Source organism: Struthio camelus, chromosome 2, assembly GCF_040807025.1.
Source record: "Struthio camelus isolate bStrCam1 chromosome 2, bStrCam1.hap1, whole genome shotgun sequence".
NCBI lineage: Eukaryota > Metazoa > Chordata > Aves > Struthioniformes > Struthionidae > Struthio > Struthio camelus.
This window is the reverse complement of record NC_090943.1, coordinates 25309165-25335592: the sequence shown is the minus strand read 5'-3', so window position 1 is coordinate 25335592 and position 26428 is coordinate 25309165. Positions and strand designations below refer to the sequence as shown.

At 39.2% G+C, this 26428-nt stretch overlaps 1 protein-coding gene across 7 annotated transcripts in view; it reads right to left on the bottom strand.

Annotated features, from left to right (window-relative positions):
• Window positions 1-26428, bottom strand: part of ADAM22 (ADAM metallopeptidase domain 22) — a 139826-nt gene that overhangs the window by 18712 nt on the left and 94686 nt on the right. For 3 of the 7 annotated variants that reach the window (XM_068934739.1, XM_068934738.1, XM_068934737.1), the window contains exons 12-27: window positions 26300-26390; window positions 24383-24434; window positions 22350-22449; window positions 18842-18913; window positions 18231-18323; window positions 15915-15995; window positions 15629-15679; window positions 15336-15399; window positions 13459-13564; window positions 11465-11581; window positions 10745-10913; window positions 9670-9778; window positions 8603-8693; window positions 6830-6847; window positions 1144-1244; window positions 493-559 (exon numbers count right to left, since the gene is read on the bottom strand). In XM_068934739.1, the coding sequence (XP_068790840.1) occupies window positions 493-559; window positions 1144-1244; window positions 6830-6847; window positions 8603-8693; window positions 9670-9778; window positions 10745-10913; window positions 11465-11581; window positions 13459-13564; window positions 15336-15399; window positions 15629-15679; window positions 15915-15995; window positions 18231-18323; window positions 18842-18913; window positions 22350-22449; window positions 24383-24434; window positions 26300-26390 (1382 nt within the window). Of the gene's footprint in view, window positions 1-492; window positions 560-1143; window positions 1245-4108; window positions 4304-6829; window positions 6848-8602; window positions 8694-9669; window positions 9779-10744; window positions 10914-11464; window positions 11582-13458; window positions 13565-15335; window positions 15400-15628; window positions 15680-15914; window positions 15996-18230; window positions 18324-18841; window positions 18914-22349; window positions 22450-24382; window positions 24435-26299; window positions 26391-26428 lie in introns of all 7 variants that reach the window. The other 4 variants (XM_068934735.1, XM_068934733.1, XM_068934736.1 and 1 more) reach the window with 2 other exon arrangements.

Sequence of the window (26428 nt, the reverse complement as noted above, 5' to 3'; positions counted from 1 at the left end):
ATTGGCTGTTTCAGGCCTGGTGGCATAGAATAATTAACTTCAGTGTACTCTCAAAACAGACAGACCTCCAGGCAGGTACTCAGAGATAGAAATCTCTGACCTCTACAATGGCCCAACCCAAGGTGAAGACAAAGGTAGAAAAAAGGTTATCAAGAATTCACTATTGAACCAGGATACACTCAGCAATGGCAGTTTACTGTAGACAAAAGCCTGTAGTGATGGTGTACCTTGTCACCATCATTGGGAATTACTATGGGAACGCCTGTGAAGAAGCCTACATAAAAAAGAAAATTGATAGTTAATTTTTAAAGAATACAGAAAAAAGTTGAAATACATCAGCTAAACCATTTACCAGACTATCAGTCGGCAACCAGAACGGGCCACAGGGCAAATGCGTAGTTGTCTACTTTTCAATACTCTTAAATCTCAATCTACAAAACACGAGCATGTAAACTGTACTTTTTGGGTTTGCTGTTAGAAGTTTAGACTTACTCAGTTGAATTAGACCGTGGCCTAAATCTTTTGCCTTTGACTTTCTTTTTGTTTCCTCCTATATTACCTGAAAGAGACCAAAGGGTAAAGACAGACTGTATAACATCTTGAAAGTTACCTGCATTACATTCCAAACTGTATATGAACTTTACATTCCCAGCAATAGGGTCATAGTATCAGCTTTAACCATTTAAAAGTCGCAAGTCAGTCCCTCTTGATTTATCTCAGAGCACAAATATTTGACCCTTGCGTGACCTTCTGCTACCTTTTGCTGCAGCTGTGCAGTCCAAAAATTTAACTGCAGCTTTCATTTGAGAAAATCACTACTTCCAGAAAAATGCTAAATACTGCAAAATGCACAATCAAATCATGAAAGCTGGCAAGAGTGAATGAAAATTTTCTTCTTTTTTGTGTTAGCACGTGCTACAGGAATGAGAAAAATTAGGAAATGTAATTTCTATGTGACAAAGCATTGTGCAAAAACTGGACTTCTGCAAGATGCAGCTAAATCCCCACTCCAGGTTAATAACAATTGACATAGTTTTTAAAATACTGTCATGCTGCTGTCTGAAGATCAGCTACGCTTTCAGCAGAGCAGCGATGACACAGAGGTTGGTTTCCACTGTGCAGAGCACACAGGTTCACACTTACCCTGCCAAGAATTACTTCTAGGTCTCCCATTTTCACAGATGTCTGAAATATGTTTTGTGTCTGGGATCCTTTCACTCCAGGAATGAGATAATCCATTTGACCTGGAATAGGAGGGCTCAGATGCGGTTATTGTTAAGGGCATTTTCTCACATAAATACTAGCTTAGTGGTTCAGAGAGCATCACATTCCTAAAGCTGGTCACAGAACAAAGCCTAAGGTCTGTCTGCACTAGCAGCCTTTTCTGTGTTTCTGGTTAAATTGGGCAGTTATGTTTTGCCAGCTGTCCCTGAAGCAGGTCAGCACGTCCACATTCAGGCTTCAGTAATGCTTCCTAATGTGGCTGCTGTTGAAAGAACGTCAGCGCACACTAGATTTCCTTTGTTATTTCCATCTCTGCCAGAGCTTTTAGTTGGGATATGCTCTTTCAGCTGTTTGTCGCAGTAGCTTTTTCCTAGCAGTTGAGCACACGCTGCCCGGAGGCTGCCCGCCACGCACTCGTGCTGCGGCAGGGAAGCAGGGCTCGCACGCCTCCGCTCCTCCTCCCACCGCTACCGGTCCTGGGGGCCAGGAGTCTGGGGTGAGCATCCTCCCACTCTCAGCTGAGAAATAAGTCCGTCGCAGTTTTACTGATTTTGAATTTTTGTTCTATTTTGTCGGCGAGTCACTGCAGATACCTGTAACGCCAAAGTCATAGCCGAAAATAGTCTTCATACCTAGGTCCTCGGTATGAACTGAAGTTTTTCTTTCCTCATGTATTCCCTCGAAGAATCAGAGGTGTGCAGCAATGTCCAACCCCGGGAGAGAGAGCAGACAGACCCCCTCCTGCTGAGCTAGAACTGCTGCTCAGCCATTCCCCATGAGATCCACAATTCATTTCCAATATAGAAGAAAACAAGAGGAAGCTGAAAACTAGCCGGAATGGATGGCCTAATCATTAGAAAGAAATCTTGCTCAAAGGATGCATTTTTGTATTTTCAAACAGTCCGAATACTCATGTGTTTTTCAATCTCTGCTTTCTTTAGGGGGCAGAGATCTGACAGATGCTGTTCAGGCAGTCTCCAAAAAAACAGGCTAATCACAGCCACACTGAAGCAAGCCCTGGGTTTTATTAATTCAAACTTATTTAAAGAATGAAATGTCTGAGAACTGGCAGATTTTTTTATAATTTTCTCTTCCTAATGGTTTCTTTACAGGCTCAGTAATGTCTTGCTTTTTACCGTTTTTGGTGCTTGTTATTTCATAGCAGCAGGAATTGTTATATAGTTATGTCTTAACTCTTTAGTATCCTCTGAGAATACGAACACTTCACAGCATTTTCCAGTGTGGAAGAGCCCAGATGACTAATAGCCCACTCACTCGGAGTCGGCCAAGAGATGACACAGTTATCGGCACGCAGAGCAAAACAGAATCAGTTTGAAAGGCAGGTGGTAGGTAGTGTTCTGCGCCCTGAAGTGGGAGGACCGCATCAGCTGCCCCACAACGCTACGGGAATTAGTCAGGCTTACTTGACAGTGGCGCAACATATCTGAACTGGTGGTGGGGAACAACAAAACTCTCTAGTACAGACAGACCTTAAAATCTATCAGTTTTGTGGAACAAAAAATAAAACAGAGACGCATGAAAGAAATGGTAGTATGGGAAGAAAGAAAGGTACAGAATGAAAGAAATGTGTTAAATGACATTCATTTAAAAGCAAACATTTTTTTTTTCTTAACTGGAACGCACACCTCCTTAAACAAAACCTATGAAAATTTCCCAAGACTTTTTCGAACTGTTATCCAAATGACAAAGGATTCTCCAACACAAACACTGCATCATTTAGAATACACATTTTCTCCCTGAAAATAAGTAAATTATCCACTTATAAATCTAAAAGCTGTATTTAGAAAGTTTGAAACCATTAATTAATTACTTCACTACTACAGTTTTCTTAATAACATATTCACTGAAACAGACTGAATGAAGGAAGCTGCATGGAGGATCTACCTGGTACACCCAAAGGCACTGCAAATATACATATTTCATTGTACTTTCTTTGAAATAACAGCAAAAATAAGGTTTTGTTGACTGCACAGTTATAAATTACTCAGCAAGACGAACTGAGAATTCCTGTTTTCCTCTGAAGTAGTTCAAGAGCATCTGTTCCTCCTGTGACACACTGCTTCTTGTAAATTGTTCTGAAGAGCTAGCTGAAGATTTTCATAATTAAAGGATCTCTGACTGCAGAGGGATGGTGAGCATAATGACCTAATGACCTTAGCATTCACTAATGACTGTTAATGCTTTTCAATAAGTTTTCCATTTTAAAACGCTGTTGATGTGGGTTTCTTGGTTTTGCTTTTTTGAAGTGACTGGAGAATAACAAAATTAGCGAATTCTGAACAAGAGCAAAATCTGATGCCCTGCCTAGTTACTCAAAACAGCAAGCACAAAACTACTGAAAGTCTTTGTAAAATTATTGCCTAGGATAATATTTGGTGATCATTTAGTTTATTAGTCTAGTAAGTGAAAGTGGAATAAACTGCAAGCACCTCCATCTTTACTGTGAGACAGCAAGAATATTTTCCAGAGGTCTAGGTCAGCTTGGGTAGTTATTGATGGCATTCACAAATAAAGATATAAAAATAACACTTATATTAAACAATTTATGTCTGTAACTATTATTGAAGCAAGACAGTGTTCCTTTTCTTTGATTACATGACCATGATAAAAAACTGTGTTTTTTTTTTTTTACTTAATGTTTTGGTTTTGAATCAACGGTTATTATTATGGTCTACTTGAAAACAATTCTCAAGCAGGCAGACAATGAAAATTAGATTAACCAAAAATTGGTTAACAATGGAAAAAAAGGTTAATTTTGGCCTAATTGCAATAGTTAGTAGCTCTTGACACGTGAGAAACATCAGTAATCAAAGAACAAGGGATGCCATTTGTAACATTCCAAAGAAAGAAGAAGGAATCAAACCTGCTGCAAAACAATGAAATGTTCTGACTAATGGAATAATGGGTGATGGAACAGGTAGAAATCTGAAAATGCGACAGAAAAGCAGACCTCTTCTTAGAACTAGATGCAGAGTTTGTGCTGACTCCAGGAGGCATGTCGCTATAAAAAGAGTCGGCCTCTCCAGGCTTTTTTACATAATCTCCCTGGGGTATTTGTCTGAAGTATAATAAACATCGTAGAGTCAGAAAACAAGACAGGCGTGAGCACACAAGCACACATACACACAAATATTAGTTTAAAAGAAAGAGGCAAGCATAATGATCCTTGAGGAAACCCATTAAACATACACAATAAACATACTAATAAATATTTCAGCCATCCGTGAGGATACTCCTGTGAATTTTGGACAGTTCAGAGAAGTGGATTATGTAAGTTTAGGTAGGGGAAAACAAGAAATACTTCATTAATAAACTCCGATCACAGGTTTCACAGTGATTAGTTTGTGGTTCTTGAGACAATGGATAATCAAGTTTAGACACTTCAAAGAGCTCATCAAGCAGGCTGTGAAAAGCATCCCTTGCTGCAGTACAAGTACCCAAACCAAATTCATGCGTGGACCAAACAGGACTTAAGGAAAAGCAAATGCATTCTTCCTTCCCGATGAGATAGATGCTTTTTGTTTAATCTTTGTGATCATCAATGAATTCAAGAATAGCAACCTGCTGAGCTGTTTAAACCTCGGTAGGAGAAAAACCTCCAGTTTATTAACTGTTCTCTTTCGCAGTGGAATTTAAGCCAGTGCTGGTTACTTCTGATTACAATAGACTCAATCTGCCAAGACACACAAAAACAGTACTACCGGTATCTGACAATAGTTCATCCTTTTCCTGTAGTAAAAGCTTGATTTTGGTGCATAAAACCCATCTATGCACTAGAAATTCCTAATTCAAGTTATGCCACTTTTGCACAGCGAATTCATTGCCAGCCGACAACTGCCTTGCAGATATGCCTGTTACAGTTCCTAAGCTGAAAAATCTCCTCTAATACAAACAGCTAATTTGGAAGTCTGTTGTAGCATAATAATATAAGTTTAATTATCCATTCAGCCTTGCACTTTCCAAGGCATTTTTGTTTCTGTTTGCCACTATTAAGATGCTCATTTATCAGAAGGTCAATTCACATTCAGATTATTTCCAAACTACAGACCTGAACCGGGCTCTATCCGTTCCATATTTAAATTTCTAATGCTTCTTTGGTATTTTAAATATGTAATTATATGACACATAAATTTCTAGTATAATACAGTACTTCTAGACTATTTCTTCTACTGCCTCAGGAGTCTCAGTTCTCGTCTCATTCCTCAGGCAGCAAGTACACCAGTATTTCCAGAACTGATTCAGTTTGTGCAGTTCTGCTGTTCCCCAGGTTCCTCTTTAACAAACCATCCTCTCACTAGTCAGTCAGAGCAGACTTCTCCCATATATTTGTGCCCTTTATGCTACGTTATCTCCGTTGACAGAATCCTTGACCCAGTCCTATCCTTTTTATTACTTTCAGTTGACTTGTGTCAGCCACTGAGTACTGTCAAATACCACTCCGCCTGTAATGCTTACACATATATTAATCGCTTGTTCTCATCTTTAAGGACTAAACTGGAAACGGGTCAAAAAAAGGATACTATGATGGATTTAGGTTTTTCCATTTATTGAACTCTCCTTGTATATGTCCATAATGATCTGCTTAGAAATCAGTCTATGGAACTTCATATTCTGCATGAAGGAGATTTAGTTAATCACCTCCAGTCTTCCACCATCCTCAGAAGCCTTTGCTTTTGTTAGCTTCCACTCCGCCCATGCCCACAGACACAGCTGCAGGCTGGCTGCATACTTGCAATTCTCTGCCCATATTCTAATTTGTGGAGATGAGGGAATTTGAAAGATTTTAGATACTCTAATATTCCCAAGCACATGCGCAAGGGGCTTCTCTTTCCATATTTCAAGGTTGCAGCTGCTCTGTCCTCTGCCAACGCTGATGTGTCTATAGTGGAGTGACTCACAGGCAGCGTGACTCTGTGTTTGCAGATTCAGGGCACTCCACGAAGAATCACCAAACCTCAGACCGCCAAAATCTGTTTTCCTTGTGCTCAGGTGACATCTCCTGTCTGCTGTAATGCCTGACTTCAGTATCTTTGCCCTCTTCCCAGTTATTGTCCCCCGACCTTGGTGCACATAAGACAAATTAATCAGCACGTGGCAGGGCTTTTCTGCTCCATCCTACTACTTGAAACCTGCCAGGGAAAGCACTCCTTTCCAGGCAGAGGAAACGGGGAATAAACTCAACAGGTGGCAGCAATATAGTGGTAGCTTGGACCAGCAGGTGGTAATAAAGGCAAAAAAATGGAGAACATCATGTCAATATTAATTATTCTATTCTCAGCCTCTCAAGAATGTTTTAATCTCTAATAGCACATTTTCCGTGTCTTTTATTGGAAATATTCTCCTGTTTTCCTAACAGTGTATTTACTGGAGAAAACATCATTTTTGCTACTGAGGTCAATGGAATCAGGATTTTAAACATCGTATTTGTAGAATAAACACAAGTTTCATATATTCAAGCAAATACTCTTTAAAATATGCTAATCTATCATGAGCATATTTTCTTATAGCATGTAAATGACCAAATCAGAAGAAAAGCTATTTTCAGACTTTTCTAGAGATGCATTCCATTACTTTTATCACATACCTCTGTCTTCTGTAATTTCTTTCCATAAAAAAAGAAGAGAAAGAAATAAGAATGAGTTATCAGTATGCAGGTATACATGGTCAGTAGGAGAAAACAAAAAGGCAAACAGAAAAGCAATGTATGCAGAATGAAATTTTTGCTCAAAATGATTCTACAGAAGCCACTTCTGAAATAAACATATTCACACACATACTAGCTCAGAATGAACTAGGAAAAATGTATTTACGCTGACGGCTCCGCCCAACGCTGAGTTTGAGGTGCAGTTCATGATGAATGTAATGTTTTCTTGATCGTGCCCTCCCTATCATCCTTCAAGTCGACACCAGCAATCATGTGGTCATGCAGCTGAGTCAGGTCAGCTCACCGATCTCACTGAAAACTAATCTTTTCCACTCTCCAGGTTAATTTTCAGTCCTGTCAGGAAGCTCACCCACCAGATGGCACAGCCACAGGGTCACCAGTGCTGGCAGAATTGCTGATGGATAGCAGCAGAGGGAAACAAAAGCAGGACTTCTGGTGCCAGTGTAGTCTTAGGTCAGCCTAACCTCAGCTGTTACACTGCCATCTAAATACGCTTTCATGAAGTCTGGGAACTGAAGCTACTGCTTCCATATTACTAGTAAAATTACGCAGGTCACCGGCTAAATCTGATCTCAAAACTAGCTGTTAACTTCTGGAGCTGTACTCAGAACAGAAGTCCAGACTTTCAGATACTCCCAGAAGCTGAAGGTGACGTAAAAAGATAGCATAGGACAGTCTTTTTACTCTATGAGTCTTCATATTTTCCCTCATGTGCCTCTTTCCTTACATGTGTTTGAGCTGCTTTCAGTCTGCAAGTTTGCAATGGCCCCAGAGGGTCCAAACAAGAAGGAGCCCAGGAGCAGGACCATGGACGTTGCAGGAGCAAGCGCCAGCTCCGAGAGCAGTCGGCGCAGCCCCAGGCAGGCACCAGGGCCCCGGCACCACTGGCAGCGGGGCCGGCGCGGGGCTGCCGTGCCATTCCCCAGGAGGACAGTGCTGTGCTCCTGAGCCTGTCCTGCCTTCTCACCACCACAAGCACCACGGGAAGGCAGACTTCTACAGCCTCATTCAAACGTGAGCGACTTTCTCTGTGGAGAATGTGCCCTAAAATTTAATATATGCAAAAGAACTAAAACTTTCTCGTGTTAGAAGAAATTCACAAAAGAGGAAAAACTGAAGAAGAGCAGTCATACCAAAATAATTCATTTTTCCTTTCAGTTAGCAGAACACTGCAACTGTACGCCAGATGAGAACTTGCACCTTATTGCAAATTGAGAGATTTATCTCTCTCAACGAAACACTGGAGCGCATGCTTGAATTAATCTGGGGTTAAGCTGAATGAACATAAATATCTGTTGAAAGAAGCCTATGGTTAAATGCTTTACTGACTGAAGGCCAATCTTCCTAAATTTACTCTGTCATTACAAAAGATTTGTAGTTGAATCAGATCCGACTCTCATATTTTGTCAGACATAGTAAAATAATATTCTGAGCATCTTCAAAAAAAGAAAAGGAATAACTAAATAAGAAATATATTTCAAGCCTGGATCAAGCTCTCTGAAAACAAAAACACATACACACGTAAGAATTGACGGAAAAATTCTAAGACTATCAAAATTTCACTAAATAAATACAATTCAATTTGAAGTTTTTTTATTACATTTGAATTGCTCCTTTCATAATGTAATCAGCTAACAGATGAAATTAACAAAAAATTTTTAAACTGTATTAAGAAGAACACAATTTACTTACTTGTAACCCCAACCAGTTATTCCTAAAACGAGAGCCAACACTAAAATGGTGCCAGCAATAGCCCCTATTATTATATTTGTGCTAACAACACCTGGAAATACAAGAAAGAAGAAAAATATACCAGGTTTTAGGAGAAAAATATACAAAAACAGTACATGCACTGTCTTTTAAAAACCTGCTTGGACAACTTGCACTAGGCTGATTACTTGTAACCGGTGATACAAACCTAAAGTATAGCCAGGATATGAAAAGATAATTTGCACATCAAACTTTGATCTCTGGGTCTGTTTCCCTTAAACGAACACTTGTCACATGTGAAAGTTGTGTCAGATATACCAGTATAATACTGTCAATACAGTCAAGCTGCTGCAGTTACATCTACATAACCTGCCTGCTAGATAAATACTTGTATTGCAATAAAAGTGACTTTCTTGGTTTAAATACCTCCCACAGCTGAATAAACTAACCAAAAAAGGCATTCTGGAAGAGGGAAAAAACTGCCCCCCATAGGTTTTCATAACAATAACAGGAAGCATGTATACCTTCACTTTTCCTCAATATACCCTCCTCTTACATGCAAGCCTAGAGATGAGTAACAACTTTCGCTCAAAAAACGTACAAGCATAAAACGTGGGTGCAAACATTCTGCATATAGCATTCATGTTCTAAAAATGTGATTTCACAACTAAGAGTCAAACACAAAAGTAATTTTGCCTTTCCGTCTAGATATGAGGAGCTCTAGTAAACCTTGGCTTGTCCTAATCAGTTAATGTACTTAGTAAGACCACTCAGATGATTGGAGTAAGCAAGGTACCACTAGATGCCCTTGTGCAACTCCTGGGAGTTGCACCAAATACTCATGGGACCGCACCATTCACATCCTGGTCCAGGACTGAGACCTCAAGCACAGACACTGAGTGTCCGTGCTGAGGAAGGAAGGCAACGAGGCTCTTGAATGATGCATCGTGTTGCATGCAAAGTGAAAGAGCAGGAGATCTAGTTTTGCTTAACGGACCTTCCTCAAACCTCAGCTTTTCAAACTACTGATAAAAATTGTAACTACGTACCTTTATTGATGGTCTCTTTATCAAAAAACAAATAATCTTTGACGCGGGAACTGCAGTCATCCCCTCCCCAGAATCGGTCACAGACGCACTTTATTTCATTGCTACAAACCTGCAGCCAAAAATGTAGCTCAGAATAAAAAAATAAAATTAATTTATTCCAGTAATTAAACTACAGTATAGGTACAGTCATACAGCCCTGATTTTAACTGTTCGCAAAATTTTGCAAAACATTTCTAATATACAGCAATTTTAAGTGCATATATTAGATATTCACATAATGTATTAATTATATACAAATATGTGATATATATTAAATATATTAGTAGATTTTATGCATAATATATTTAATAAAGCCATTTTTAATTGCTTTGGCAGACAACCTCAAAAACTAGACTTTTTTGAAATATGATGAAATGGTTAATTTAAAATAATACAGTAAGTTTTAATGCAGTGCAGAAGAGGTAAGTCATTATGAGAGAATGATTCCTTTCATCTCAGGTCAGCTCTGGAGACTGTTTCAAACTCTGCGAGGGACAAAGGGCTTCTCCAGTGACCAGAGTGCAACATGCCACACCAAACCCATGAGCTGTGCACCAAGCACAGAAGTCAGCTCACTGCTCTCTTCTCTGACTGAAGTATCTCTTAGCCAACAAAATCCAATGACTTTATGACCCTGTTCAGCTGTTGACGCAATACAGAGGGAATTAAAAAGAGTATCTGGAAGAACAGAGACCCAGGTTTCTCAGAGGTGGGCAATAAAACCTATTGTCCAGTATATATGCCTGAGGAAATATGAATCAAGTTAGAGGAAGCAATGGTGAGAGAAGTAATTGTTAAAAATGTTTTTGTAAAAAGAACATGCATTTACTGCGATCCATATTTAGGATGCCCCGACTACAACGTATTCCACACAGTTAGGCGCCCCCACTCTCTCTTTCCTTTTCAAAAGCTTCTCCAGTATAAAGACTTCTCTGGTTACAATTCTGGCTTCCTGAAAGATCTGACAAGTACACTACACAACACCAGATATATTCAGGAAGAATGGCAAAAAGGATTAAAGAATATGAAAACATACGCCATGCCCTGAACAAATTTGGTTTTCTGTGGTGCCTGGGCAGGTGCTGAAGTTGAAGGACTCGGTGGGGAGGCACCGATGCTCCAAGCACACCATGTTCGGCCCACACGGCGTCCCATTCTCCACGTAGCCCAGGTCCGTCTCCTCATCGAGCTTCACGTGGCCGCCACTGCAAGACAATCAAGAACATCCTGGAGACTGTGTGCTGTCACCAGATGGGACTGCTTGAGAAAGTGGGCTCTTGGCTGATACCTTCCTTTCTGTCTGTATTATCTGATGTGCAGAACTAGGAAAGAGGTGCAAGTATTGGCTTACTTATCCCATCAGTCCTACCGTAAAACCACCCAAAAATGCAGTACATCTACATCCGACAATTTAACTGTGAAAATGAAGACCATTCTTCTTGTACAAGAGCTGCTGAGTTTACTTGTATAGGACTTTATTTCATCTTACAATTGGGATTCAGCTAACACACGGCAACTTATTAAGCTGCCAGTTAGCTCTGGCTACTAGCTGTATGTCTAAGTATTTTAAGTATGCTAAGTACTTTACAAACATTAAGAAATGTAGTATCAAGAGGCCAGAGAAGAGCATTAAGTCTCTACAGGCAAAATTAACTACTGCACAGAGGGGCCTACAAAACAGCTACGTTCCTGATGCACAGTCACACACCTGAAGCTTAACAAGGCTGAGCTGAAATAACAGCCATAGGAAACTTACCTGCAATTGTATACTTTTCCAAACTGCAAGACTGACGATGTGATTTCACCATCAAGTTCTCCAAGTCTGGGCACACTAGATATATTGGAGCACAGAAGGTATCCACAAAGCACATCCCTGCATTGAGAGGTTAAACACTAAAAAGAATTCACTAATTCACTAAAAAGAAATCCAGTGAAAACAGACATTTAAAATAAATGTGTTTTTCTTCACCTGCTTTATGACACACTCGTTACACCTTGCTTTTTCTTCACTGATGGTAACTCCCATAAATAATGTCCTGCTTCCCAAGAAAATGATCCTCCTCTGAGCTTTGACTAGGGACAGAAGCTTTTTTATGAAGTATTATCAAAAATGCTCTGAGTGATAGCAAAGAGGGAGCTGTCAAGAACAGACCACATCAACTTGACTTAATAACCTATTAGGATAGGTGGAGGTGGAGGAGAAGCAGCAGATGCTGGCTTTAGATAAAATCTCAGATGACATGTTTGTAAGGGAACTAGAGAAACAAAGTTTAACTGACCTCTTGCAGAGTGCTTTTACAAACTAGATGCAGGAGGGTTTCAGAGGGGTCTGTCCCCTCCAACATTATTTCAATACCTTTACTCATGAGTTTATAATGGAACAGGACGAAAGGTTATTGGATCTGAACAGAAAGTTGTGAAGAGGCATTAGTTCACCTGTAAACAGGATGAGAATCCAAATGGCATTAACAAAATGGAGAAGTCACCTGAAAAAGTGGCGTTTGATGAGGACAACAGAAAGGTTCAGAACTAGGCAGAAATAACCAACTGTAAAAATACAGAATCTGAAACAATTGTTCAGGTAGCAACTTGCAGGAAAAGATCTGGAGGGTTACAATACAATGAAAACTGAACACAAGTCAGCAGTACAATGCCACAGCATAAAAGGTGGACACCACACCACCAGGATGTGAAGCAATGAATTGCCTCTGAGGCATAAGGAGTAACCCCTCTCCTCTACCCAGCACTGCCAAGACCTCATCGAGGGTCCTGCAACCACTTTGGTCTCAGCGCTTTAAGAAGAATAAGGGCCAACAGGAGACAGGTTAGAAGAGAGGCATGAGAATGATCAGTTCATACTCATGGCGGAAAAGAGGACAGGAATAGGAACAGAAAACATGATCTATGAGAATAAGAGTACGGAGCTGTGCTTTTCTGGCTTAAAGAAGAGAAGACTTGGGGAGGAACCTAATTAATAGTCTCCAGATTTGTAAAAGACTGCTGAAAAAGGAGGAAAAATCTGTTCTCTATGTCTGTACCCGTAGCACAAGAAACACAGCTTTAAAGTGTAAAGAGGTTCAGGTCAAACATTAAGGAAAACATCCTAATGACAAATCACTGAAGATTCTCAAAGGCCAAAGAAGCCATGTCTGTAATGACGCAGGTACAGCTAATTCTGCCTTGGTGCAGAGGGATGGGCTAGAAGACTTCCCAAAGTCCATTCCAATCATATTTTCTACATTTATGCTACTACTTCTTTAGGAGATACTTGTACTTAAGTAGACAAGTGCAATACCTGTAAATACCTGTAAAACTATAGTTCCTTATATAGAATAACATGGGACTTGATAACCCAGAAAACGACCAAACCTTCATCAAATAGCTGCTGCAGGGACCCATGATTTTCTCCAAACATAAGAACAAATATTCAGACTAGAAATACTCATGAAAGCTGACAGCCACACCAGGCAGGACATAGCTCCTTCATTTGAAACTCTGTTTGCAGCAGGGAAGATACATGACTCAGTTCCAAGCGTTCCCAAGGCTCAGACACTGCTTTCTTGTTTGAGATCACATCCTCTAGCTGCTCCTCTCCCTCAACACTTTGCCATGCTATGTTTGCAGAAGATGACCTCCTCAGGCCAGGAGGCAGCTCGTTGTATGGAGGCCTTTAGGGCCTCTTTATGCCAGCTAAAGAATGGGAGCAGAGATAAAAATCTCATAATAGCTTTTCTAAATGGATCGACTTACTGTTTATTGCACTGTATCCAAGAGTCCTTGTCTCTTCCACAGTTTCCTTTCTCAGTCCCTTCAATATTCAGTTTCTCATAGCAGTACCTGTCAGCAGCTGTCACTTCTAAAAACAGAAACAAAACTCTTCTAAGATGATGAAGACTTTTAAAAGCAAGGTGTTTGGGAAATAGGGACGCATAATCAAAGCAAGCAGGGCTTCCCAAATTGTGAACTGCAGTATCATGGCCTGCAGCTGCTCTGTGAAACTCTGCTAGCTGCCAGCGTTTCCAGGGAAAAGTTTTATGTTAGCAATACGTGACTGTTTTAAGATTTTGTATGTGGCCACGGTTTGTTGTCCCAAAACATCTGGAAGCCACTGGAATAAACCACATATGAGTGCAGTGTCCTTAGGTGGTTATTAATGAGAAGTTAAACCTGAGACTTTAGAATAATCATCAGTAGCTTAATCAATACTAGAGAAAGAGCTTGAAAAGAGGGTAAGATAAAGAGAGAGAGAGAGAGAGAGAGAGAGAGAGAGAGAGAAAATAAGAGTTGTGTGCCTCATCTCTTCAGCTGCCAGCCCATCTAAGCTATTCAGCAAAGGATGCTCTGGAAGTACCACATTTTAGCACAAGCCCAGAAGGGCCTAATATCCTCACAGGAGGGACAGGTACTCAGAGATAGCTGCTCTTATGAGACTTCCAAATTAACTATGCCCATTTAAGGGATCCTGCTAAATTGAGTAAACTTTCAAAAAGCGTCAGAGCCTTTTGAGCCAGACTCCAAACCAAATTTAGACTCCCAGTTTTCTGTGGCTTGCGTAAGGAACTCTTTATCGTCTGCATTCCCTTGGTTTCCCGATATAAACGAAGCCACTCAAAATGTTATTAATCTACAAAAGGTCCTGTGTAAACAGATCACTGCAAGTCCAGCCTGCGCAGTGTTGATGTAATTGTGTAACGCATCTGACATTCAATAGTGGCATTCCATTTGACTGCACAGAAATTCCTGTAGGCCTTCAATATGGGGAAAAATAAGTTGTAAATGGCACCTTTCAAATTACAATACAACCTATTCCCTTGTTTTCCAGTTATAAAATAATCAAATCTCTATTAAACTTGGTATATTGCCAGTCATGCACAAAACACTATAAAGTGAGAAAAACAATTACAGAAATGTTGCACTTGAAAAGACAAAGAAAACTATTTGTTTTATCATCCAGACCAAAAGAGTCACTAACGTCTTCCTATTCGTTACTGTGGTTGTCATACAACATACCTAAGTTCTCTGGAACTTAACATAGCCTTAACTGAATGTTTTCTAAATACATATTTTGCTTTCCAATAAATAGCATTATTCTCAGCAGCAGATAGACATTTTTCCGGAAAGCCTTGTCCTTTAAACAAGGTATGTAGCCTAAATGCTGGTCTGCAGAGCTCTCGTTAGAGAGTATCCATTACAATTTTTTTTTTTTAATCTTTCTTTCATTCCAGTTAAGGCTGCAGGTCTGACGAATGCACGGTTCCTGCCAGTAAAAGATAGTGTGGGAATCACTATCTTATGAAAAAGGTGAAATATTCAGTACTAGAGAACCGACAGAAAAATTACATAGGTGACAAAAGGATGAAAAATATAAACTTAAAGAACTGTATTTAAAGTTTTAGGACTCCAAAAATTGCTCCAAAGGGGGGGAAAAAAAGCCCTAAAACTGAAGGGCAAAGTTCAAGGTAGAGCAGAGTTCTAGATCACAGCGAATGTTTTTCACAGTATGCAGTCCCAGTTGATTTCTTCTGTTTCCAGTGGTTCTGAATATGTCTCCTTCCATAACCGTTCTCAGATAAGATAATCTTTCAAGTCATATGAATGATAACCACCTAGAAAGAGTATTTACTCACTTTCTCCCCAGATATATTTACACTGTCGGTCCCTGGTTTTACATCTTCCTCCAAAACAAATACCCTGAAGAGAAAGAAAAGACACAGAAACAACTTTAGCATACAGACTTGTCACATATTTTCTAATGAAATAAACACATAATATGTGATTCTGTTTTCTAGGTTGTTTATTTAAAGGATTAGTTCCAAAATTTGATTAAAATTCAAAATTCAGTAATGTCAGTGGAAATGTCCCAGCTGACTTCTGGAAATCTTAAACCAAATTCTAAAAAACAAATTCAAATGTTCATTACCTGTTTGTTATCGCATGAATATCCATCCATTTTATGAATATTGGGAGAACACTACAGGAAAAGAAAATAACTAATAGATAATTCAGATAATCATGAAAACAAAGTCTACAACAAAGGAGAGGATTGGCACATGGAAAATTATTTAACTATCTATCATGCTTTCCTTCTGGACATGTAACAGGTTTAATACAAGTTTTATACAACTTACTATACAAAACAGCAGCATTCATACTGACCTTCTACAGGCATTTTTTTTCATTTCTTGGATAGAAGAAATAAAAATTACCTGGCTGGAATTCCCTGTGCAGTTCTCCGCAATATCACAATCATTCACTGCTTCTCGGCACAAAACTCCTTTAGGTTCAAACTGAAAAAAGGACAGAAAGTCAGTGTCTCAGTTTCTCTGTATCTTGTTTTGAATGCAATACTTCCCTACAGTTTTAACTAAAATTAAAAAAGGGAAATTTCGCAGTGCTGACTGAAGTAGAAAGATTTTCTTTTGCTCATTCTGGACTTTCCAACAATCAATCTACAGCCGCTTACTCAAGCGCCACCATTCTCAGAGGCATCACCTGTCAAGTGCATTGAGCACGGGACATGCCAGAGTAAGCGCTGTCCCAGGATGCAGGACTCCTGGGGTCTATCAAATCAGCACTGTAGTGGCTTGTAGCATTATCCTGGCCAGATTATTTCATGTTTTTGTGACTCCTTTATCACTCTGTGGAACACAGAGAACAATTCTGACTTTCTTTGAGAATTGCTTTAAGATCTATGGATGGAGAGTGCTACAGATCTCTAGGTGTAATCACTGTGGTTATTAGAAAGCCCCGTTGCTGTTGTAGAACAGAAACTACTCATAAATGTATTGGATCCCATATGATTTGATACCAATTTCCAAAGAGACCAGAACAATGAAAAACATACCAGTGACCTAACATACGCATTTGCGATCTGATTAAAGACTTCTGTACCACTGTAAAGTCCCAAGACCTGTAAAAACAGGAAGACATCCCACTAGAGGTGACTATCTGTGCTTAGCTTTGTTCCAGGTCAGAATCGCTTTCCCCTATTCAGTCACGTCACTGGACACGGACGTACTACAAAACTCTTGTTTTCCCTGGAAGGTTTCTTAATCTGTGCTATCCAGTTCATTCTGCAACTCTGTGCCTTCTTTCTGGATCTGGATGCACATTTAGGACAGCTGCTAACTCATCAGCTACTGTGAACTAGCATACATCCATGGAAGAGCTAGACTCTAAAGGCCTTCTCAGCCGTGAGCTCATCTTTCCCAACCCCATCTATGAAAAATCCAGATAGACAGCAATGTCAGAGATACTCTGAGACACAGGGATGTGTCTCCTCACCTTGTTTTGTTTGCAATCCTACTTTGACTCCTCCTTTCAGGTAGGGCATTATAGGAAAAGGTTACTTCAAGTTTGGGAACTGCTAATACAAAGTCTTTTGAGTTGTTCTCACTAAGGCCTCAGGATACATTTTGCAAAATACTGCCTTTCTCTTCAGTAGCTCGCCCTCACCATTCTGTGTGTACACAAGTCATTACTCTCATTTTCAAAAATAATGTAAATAGAAGCTTTTTTTTTTTCTGAGAGTCTTTAATATGGTGCCAATGTTACTTGGATACTCAAACAAAATTCACCCACAATGGCATTCTGTTAATTTTTTATATTACATTTAAAAAGGGAATGCGCTTAGGAAACATCATCTGTTCCAGCATAATCTGTGGTTTTTTCTTTTTTTACCATGAAGATGAGCACAAAGTCAAGAATGTGGTCCACAGCTGTTATTAATGTTCCTCCTACGGAAGTGAAACCCTCAAATGCCCACAGATGAAGACAAAAACGTCACACATGGTACGCTGCAGTATTAATAACATAAATAATAATAGCAATAATAATCATAATAGTAGTAATAATAATAATAATAATAATTGAGTATCAACAATTGTTTGAAGCCATGTTTAGCTGGGCTGCCTTTCAGATCTGCCTAGATCTCCTTTCACTAATTATTGATATATCAGGAAGAATATCTTGTAATTAATACGGGGCTTAATTCCCTTTACTCAGTGGATTTTCAGTCAGACCAAGCATAAAGAGACACAGAAAGACTTGACTGAAACTAAAGTCAGGTGTCTTAGGTACACTTTTTAAAGGCACTTTTGGTTTTTTTGGTTTTTTAACTATACCCTTCCCTCTCAGGCCCCTCATTGTATGATTTTCCCATTCAGTTTCATAGGGGCAAATTCAGAGCGACATGTAAGACATTACAGAATTGACACGTTGGCAAACATGCGCATGTTTGAATAAATCTGTCTAATGGAATCTCATGGAACTTTCAGTTGATTCCAGCTTATCTGAAACTGGAAGGCTTCGACTCACCTCTCTGTTGGATTACAGCCCCTGCCCTAAAAAGTCAAGTCCAGAAGACAGAAAATAGCCAAAGACGAGTTTTCAGTCAATTCTAAAAGGCAAACTTTCAGAAAAGGAAACACAAGATCTGACAGCAAAAATACACGTGCTGCGGTGCCTCTATTCACACGAGCGTATTATTGCCAGGACGCTGCAGTAAAGGTCACTGCACTTACCCGACACTTTCTGCAGCAAAGCCCGTTACTGCACTGGGAGCCTGCAGTCAGGGTGCACGTATTGCAGCACTCTCCTCCCTCACTGGCGCACTCCTAAGGAAAATACACACTTATAAGAAAACCCACAGGAAAAGCAGATGACCCCTAAACTCTTCTACTCCTTATTGCTTTAACGTGCTACTGGAACAGATTTTAACCAGGCCTCTAGGCACCTAGCGGCAGAAAAAAAAAATCAACAAACGCTGCGGGGACTAAAGCTGTTTGCTATACCATACTGGAAATACTTGTATTAACTTCACGGTGTCTATCATGAAATACTGACATTTCAGCATTGACCAGGACCACATTTCCATCTAGGAACATACTCTCTCAAACACCTTTTAAGGCTTGATTCTGCAGTGGTAGTTCTTGCTATTACTCTTTAAGATTTACGTGGTGATAGAATAAAAAAGCTGGCCCACACTGTGTTAAACATGATGGAAATAGGTAAGAAATGAAGAATCCCAGGACCTTAACATTGCCTGCCTTCCTCCACTTAATGCCAAAGGCAGTTATGGGCAGCAACACGTCCTGCAGAAGCCAGTCACTAAGTTACAGTACATTGCACTTACTGCAATAGTCCCACAGTCACATTCTTCTCCATCTTCCACAAAACCATTGCCACATTCTGGAGGATCCAGAAGCTGCAGGGCAAAATTAGAAATCAAAGGACATGTCTTTCCTAAGGGAAGCACTGTCATATTTATTCCGCACAATATGTTTTTTAGCTAGCACTCCAAACGCATTACCAAAAAAACAGTACCCACAACTCAGGGAGAATCAGATTAGAAATAACACAAATGAAACATGCGGAGAATAACCAACCCCATGAATTAATTCAGCAATACTGCAGAGCAACATAGCATCATCTATCTCAGAGTGCCATTTTTATAGCAGATTCAGTCTGCGCAAAAGCTACAATCAAAAATAAGAAGTGCAACAATAAAGGAAAAATTTTCTAAAAATACAGCACTTGCATTATAGTTAGACAGGCTGCAACTGTTGTTGCATTCAAGAGATGAAGGCTGTGTCCCAGGTTCAACTCCGCGTTATACCTTGAGAAGGAAAAGCCATAAAAAATTGTCCTTTGGAAGCAAGTAGCACAGAAATGAAGGGAGAGGCTGTGACTCTTTATTTAGTCTTTGCTACAGTCAGATGCTACTTCCTTCTCTTTTGCTATACCATACTTTCAAATTTGCAGCAGTTTTCAACAAGCATGTGTCACAGCTACGTGAGAAAGCACAACTGATACGGCTTCTGCCCTTCTCCACTTTCTCTTCACCCTCCCCGTTAAGCTGCAACTTTAAATGTCTAAATCTGTGTATCTGTAGTAGTAATAATTTCCTTTCCCACAGGCAAGATTCACTCACCATTTTTTAATAAGGACCCATGCTTTGCTCCCTTTTAATGGACCCCTTATACTTTGTTCTTTCCTGTTTCATTGTCTCCCTTACTCTAAACTTTCTAAAGGTAATTCTTCAGAAAGAGAAAAAAGTTTTTCTTTGGGCATAAGAAAACATAATAGTTAACTTTTTATTGCATAAATTAGAAGGTATATAAGCATCTCACCAAGACAGATAGCCTAAAATTCTGCAGACTGTCCTTCCAGCTCTCCAGTTAAACTAGGATCATTCCAGAAACCACTGTGCTTGCAAGCCATCTGCGCGAGTAAATCATTCGTGGTGTACAGTTCCCTTCTCGCTGCTGCTGCTGCTGCCTTTCTGCCAGTAGCCCACAGGCTGGAGTATCACCACGCACACCTCAGCGGTGCCACAAACCAGCTTGAGGTTTGTGGCACAGTGTGACACGCTACTATGAGATACCTCTTTGAAATGGAAATTTGACTACAGCTTGAAATGCATGGGTAGAACGTTACATTAAATATAAGCAAGTGACTTTCCTTTAGAATCATTAAATAGTCATTCAAACTGCTTGCCTCCTAGATATTTTTTCAGATATCTTAATTTCTTCAGTATCTCTAGGTGTGCTGCACAAGTAGATTGAAAAACAAGGGGTCCTGCCATAAAACGTAGGACCAATTTGCTGCAGAACATAGGGCCAACTAAATATTAAATAAAAGGAAAAATATGAAAAGCAAATTAGGTAACCTTTCCGCAAAAGTCTTCATTTAATTCAATTATTCATTTAAAAAGGCCATATGCTCAATATGCTCCAGCAGTCATTAAAGTAACTTTAGTGATTAAGGCTGATCTTACAGTGGAGCACTGCAGAAGACTGCACCTTACACATCATGTTTCCTTTATTTTGTATTTCTTTAAAAATAAGTTTATGTTTTACCACGCTTGCTGGGAAACAAGCGTGGTAAAACCCATTGTTAATAACTGTAAAACAACTCAAATAACATGAAAGTACATGAAAGATTCAGTCACCCTGGCTTCCACGTCTGACCCTCACATTTTCATGTCCCATGAGAAAAAAATGCAAATGCTGCTAATCTAAATTGATATGAGAGTAAATTGCTTTTCTTTTTTTCCAAGTGACAGATGTGCAGTGAATAAAATCGCTAAACTAGCCCAAGCAAGATAGCATTATGTTAGGGAAAGAAGCCACTCAACAAAGAAATAAAACCATCAATATTTCTCTCTGCCTGTAATGAGATGGAAAAAGTAAACTTCTAAAAAGCAGGCTTGTGTATCTATCCTATCAATGAATTACAGTGCTCTCTCTCTCACTTGTAATAATACGTACTTCCATGAAACATTTTGCAGAGATAAGCATATACAAACATTTGCTTACAGTCATCAAAACAGAAGATGGTGTTTTACGTGTGAACCTCTAGAGGGGGCTTTCAGTAGGTGCTAAGCACCAGAAAAACAAACAAACCAGAAAAAAACAAACTCATTCTTGTTTATTTATTAGTAACATCAGTTCTCTCATAATAAATACTCAAATCTGCAACTCTTACGGTTTCCAAATCTGATGCTTTCTCCTCCTCTCTTTCTAATTTTTATTGAAATTCTGTGGCCGTAGAATCGGTCAGAAGTTGTACTTTTTCTTCAGCCGCTCCAGAAGGAACATACTTGCTCCAGTATCAACTTTCTCTTTTACATTTGTGACCACCTCAGCTGCCAAGCCTTTTTTCCAAGTTAGACTGTCTCTCTGCCTTAGCCTATCTCCTTTGCTTGTTGAAAGACAACCATTAAATAGAGGTTAACACTCATTATATACAGGGAAGAGTCACAATTATCATCTCGAGCAGAGCCCAGTGATGAGCCGCGCAGCCAGGGCCTGCTGCTGCCACGCAGCTCCCGAAGAGCACGAGGAACACCCCTGTGACATCTGTCCTCTGCGGCTCGGGGCTTTCTCTCTCGCTCTGCCTCTCCTAGCATTTGAGATATTAGTTGCAGCTCTCAAACACTGCTGTGAAGAGCTACCAAAAAATCTTTTCAGAGAATTGTAGGAAAGAGGGGAAACAGTCTCTTGATGGTGAAACCACAGTTACTTCAGAAGGTGCCAAAATTTATTTAATCTTTCTCTGAGGACAAAAAGCATTAACTTTGCCTTCTCCAATTCAGAGAATAACCAAAGCCACTGGTAACAACCGCTGTCCAAAAAGCAGCTTGCTGCAAGGCTGTGCACTCACTGGACACGTTCTAGGAGCTCTATCTTATTATCCTTGGGATAGATGTGAAACAAAAGCCATCTTTCTTCACCTTCCAGAGAACTGCACCAGATGACATCAGTTCAAAGCAAATTAAAATTACAGTAGTGCAAAGTTTACCAAGACACTGGAAAACTCAGCACATAAATTCAACAGCATATTGTAATTACAATGTACTGAAGAAAACTGCATGAAGGATGGTTCTATATTGAAGCCTGCAAGAATTGCGCTGGGCATGAAACCACCTATTAAAAAATTATTTAAATACCATTATCAAACTCATATGAATTAAAATCAGCTACTTTCACCAAGCTGTCACCAGGAAATGTGGAACTTAGGACCAGAAATCTCAAAATTACAGATTTTTTTCCCCCTCATAATACTGCTTTTAGTCTTCTTTGTTTCATCTATATTAGAAATACAACAGAAGTAATACTCAAAAGTAAGGTAATATTTACCTTGGTGGGTTTATTGAAAAGGCAAGCTCCACCTCCACTGTTTAAAAATTCATGATACTCTTCAATGTCACACTTGGAGAACTTGCTTGGAAGATAATACCTGCAAAGAAATGAGATAGCAGGATTATTTTCTATAGTGCTTTTTGAAGTATATCTTCTTTTTGATAATACAGAGAGGAGAAACACATAGTTATACTCTATGAAAAGTGCTACCGTTCACAGTTCAGAACCAGAGTGAAGACATCTGCTTGTAACTCATTCCAATGGGTAAATCATTTTCTTAAAGGGCAAACAACTTTTAACAATGAGGTAGAGCTTGCATAAAGTGAGAAGTTAAAAAGATTTCTCTAAGAGTTCTTTTACACCAAATATCATAAATCATTATACAATATATAGTTCTCACAAACATGACCAGTCCCACTAAAGGACCTGATCTCAGAAATGCATTTATTTTTTCCCGTATATACTGTAGGAGATGACTGCTGCCTTTCCAACACAGGGTTCGATTGCTCACAGTTCATTTCCCTCTTAGAAGAAACTGCAGTCCAGGCCCACAGAACTTTTATATAACACTGTCATGCTGTTTTCAGACAAGCTTCTAACCAACATCAGTTAACATTTCTGCTATCCTCTCTTGTGCCCCCCTGAATAAATTTCATTCCAGTGCAGAGTGTCAATATAAGGCACAGCGCACCGCTTAAAAATAATACGAGCTTTAATTGATGCAGAGAATCTTTGCATGGATCCTTTCCACAGGGAAAGAATTTTCCCCTAAGTAACCTGAGTTATCGTTATATTTAGGTCCTTAGTCACAAGAGTATTTATGCATCAATCAAATTTTAGAGTCTTAAGGGCCTTCCTGTATCATGCTCATCACTGGATAAAAACATATTAGCAAAAGTGCTATACAAAGCAATCCTGCAGTGCCAGGAATAGCGGCTTGCAGAACATAACTGGCCTTTTCCATCTCTGGTGTTCATGATTTGGATCTAAAGATTACACAGAATGTAGGATTCATCATCCTGAAAGCATCTTTGTAAATATATGATATTATTTTGTATATAATTATTTGAAAGGTTCGGATTAGATAAAGAATCTAAAGATCATTACAGAAGTCGTCACTTTTTACAAGAAATAAGGAGGCTTCCCAAGTTTGTTTTTAACCTGTTAAAAACAGAAAAATGCTACTTGGTACGCCTCTAGGTAAACAAGACTTAAAAACAGAACACGTGCACTTCCAAGGAGCTTTGAATGAAGCATGCTTTTTTTTTGTTCACAAAGTATACTGACAATAAAGCTATCAGGAAAATTTATATATCAGATTGAAATACCTTTAAAAACATAGAGCACTATCTTTATCTAAAACCAGACTATAGTTTAGTTCATAGGCATGACAGAAGACAGTTCTGTAATATAGAGAATTAAGGCCCAAATGCACACTCTAGGGAGCATGATTAAATTTCACCTAAAAGCAAACACTTCCTAATGCACTAAAAGTTATTCTTTACCTAAAATCTCTATAGTGACTTTATTTGTGGGTACATGTATACTAAGGATCTAAAGGTAGAGGGCTTTTTAAGATATTACACAAATTGGGGGTAAAAAAAATTAAAAATACATATGAAAGATGTATGTAGAACCACAAAAAATGCATATACATTAGAAATCTGATCACAGCATTTCAAGAACTTGGATGCATCATTACCTTTTCCCCCAACTCAAGAGCAAATTCACAGGAGAAAACAAGTTAAACATGATTCTGCTTCTTTCACAATGAACTGGCTTGGCTGTTGAGCTGCTGTTCTTTGTGTGTTCAACTAGCAGTCACTAAGAACCCTCTCTTATCATTATCTCATATATTCACACACTTCTTTGCAGGTGTTTTTTCTAAGTATGCTGTACAGATAATACCTTACTTTCTGAAAAATAATTCACAGAAAATATTCCGCTGAAACACAAAAGGCATCTATTTTCATGCTCTTCCTTTAAGTCATTGTATGAATGACATGAATTTCCTCCAGTGAAATGCTTACCCTGTGTCTCCCATTATGCATCCAGACCATGTGTCCTCACACTTACACTCACCTGACAATAAAAAGTAAAATTTACACATTGAGTCTTGTAAGAGTCCAAAATAATACATTTCTTAATGCAAAATCACACTGTAGTCATCTCATTTTACATTTAAATATAATCTGAAAAGAAGCATGTGCTATTTCATTGCACACCTTAACTTAAGCATTTGTGTCCACACTGACAAACGTTCTCTCAAAACCTATACATGTTTCTACGCAGTTCTGAGCTTTGAAACATGTCTTGTTTCTCCTTCCTTCTCTTAAATGAAGACAGAGGAAACTGCACTGGCAGCCTCAGGCACCTGCAAATCATGAGTCAGCTCTCCCTCTTTCTCCCAAGTCATAGTACTGGATTTCCACATTTTCAGAGCAAAAAAAAAGGACATGTTTTACCACATCTTAGAATTTTTCAGTTCTTTTCTAATACTACACCACTGTGACTGGAGAAATCTCAGCTTAAAAAAAATAATCACTGATGCACACAAAAACACACAGCGTGGTTTGTAAACACAACTAAGTACAGGAGCGTATAGTAGCTTTCTCCTTCCCTCTCCCTCCTTTCCCTTCCCGCCTCTTCCCCACACGACTCACTGGCAGAGCACAGACATCCCTTCTGCTCCGCAATGGTATTGCTTTGCTCTGCTCTCAGCCCTCCATTTCCAAAACTGTATTTTGTACACTTTTCTGTACATATGCTCTGCATGTGTGCTTTTTTCCTTCTGTTTCTGCAATGTGTCTTACTGTAATACACAAACATCAGTTTACTGCTTCCATCTCAGAGGTACAAGTAAAAAGGAAATGAGGCTCTGCCCATCAGGTTTTTCTTCCCCCCCTCCCCTCAAAAACTTGTGCTTTCACTCTGCTCAGCCATAAGACAAGGGCAGCCACCACTGTTATTTTCACTTTCCTTCTGCGCCCATATCAAGTTAATAATATGCAGCTGGAAAATGAATATTGAACATGCAGGCAGCATAGACCATCTTTCCTACATTTCTGAATATTTTTCAAAATAAAATTATGTAATCTGCAGAAACTTTTATACGTGGATATATCTTTCCATTATCTACTGTCTTTAGAATAGCTGAAAACAAAATTCATCTAAAAAGAGTTCTATCATTCAATATAGTAATTATGTTATTTTTTCATATGCTCATTTTAAAAAAAAGTTATAATCTTGTTTTTTCATTAGCTATATATGTATACGTGATCTAATAACTAAGCATTCCATCATCCAAATGGTTTTAAAACTGTATTATTGTTTCAATCATCCACGGTTCTCAGTGTGGTGGGACTTTGTACAAAGCGGAACCAGCGAGGGTGAGATGCTTGTGGGGGAAGATGTCAGTTAAGCGGATGCAGGTAAACAGGGTTTACCAAGAAGTTGAATACCAAGGTCAGACATATGGTAGCAGTGCAGTGGTGAGTACAGGAGACTGGGGTAATAAAGAACAAGAGGAATCCACTCAAAGTAAAGAGGGGCAAAACTGTGTTCTAAAAAACTACCCTGCATCATAGGACTGAGGTGGCTCCTCATTATCCCTCGCTCTAATAATTTATGTCTACCTTTGCACATTACGATAGCAGCCATTTAGTTGGCAGGATTGACATCAGTCTCACTGAAATCAATGGAGGTGGCAGACATCTTTACGATCTATTTTTAGTGAAATGGTGACATCAGTGCTACTGGTAATTATCAGTGGGAGACAGCATTTTTACAGAGAAAAATTCATGATATGTCAGTCTCTCCTTGTCTTATTACAAGAAAAGTAAAAATATTCCAATATTGTGAGAGCCACGGTAAAAAATCATATACGTAAGATCCTCCAACTGTTTAGATCCTCTCTTGAGAGAGGGTGAAAAAGCAAAGAAACTTACCACTTAGTAGTTTTCTTCTGTCTGAGAAAATGCCAATGTTTTGGGCTAAAGTCTGTGCCAGAGTAACTGCCATTAAATCTGGCTTTCCAAACTGAAAGAAATAAGCAAGGCAGGAGCAGTAATCAATTA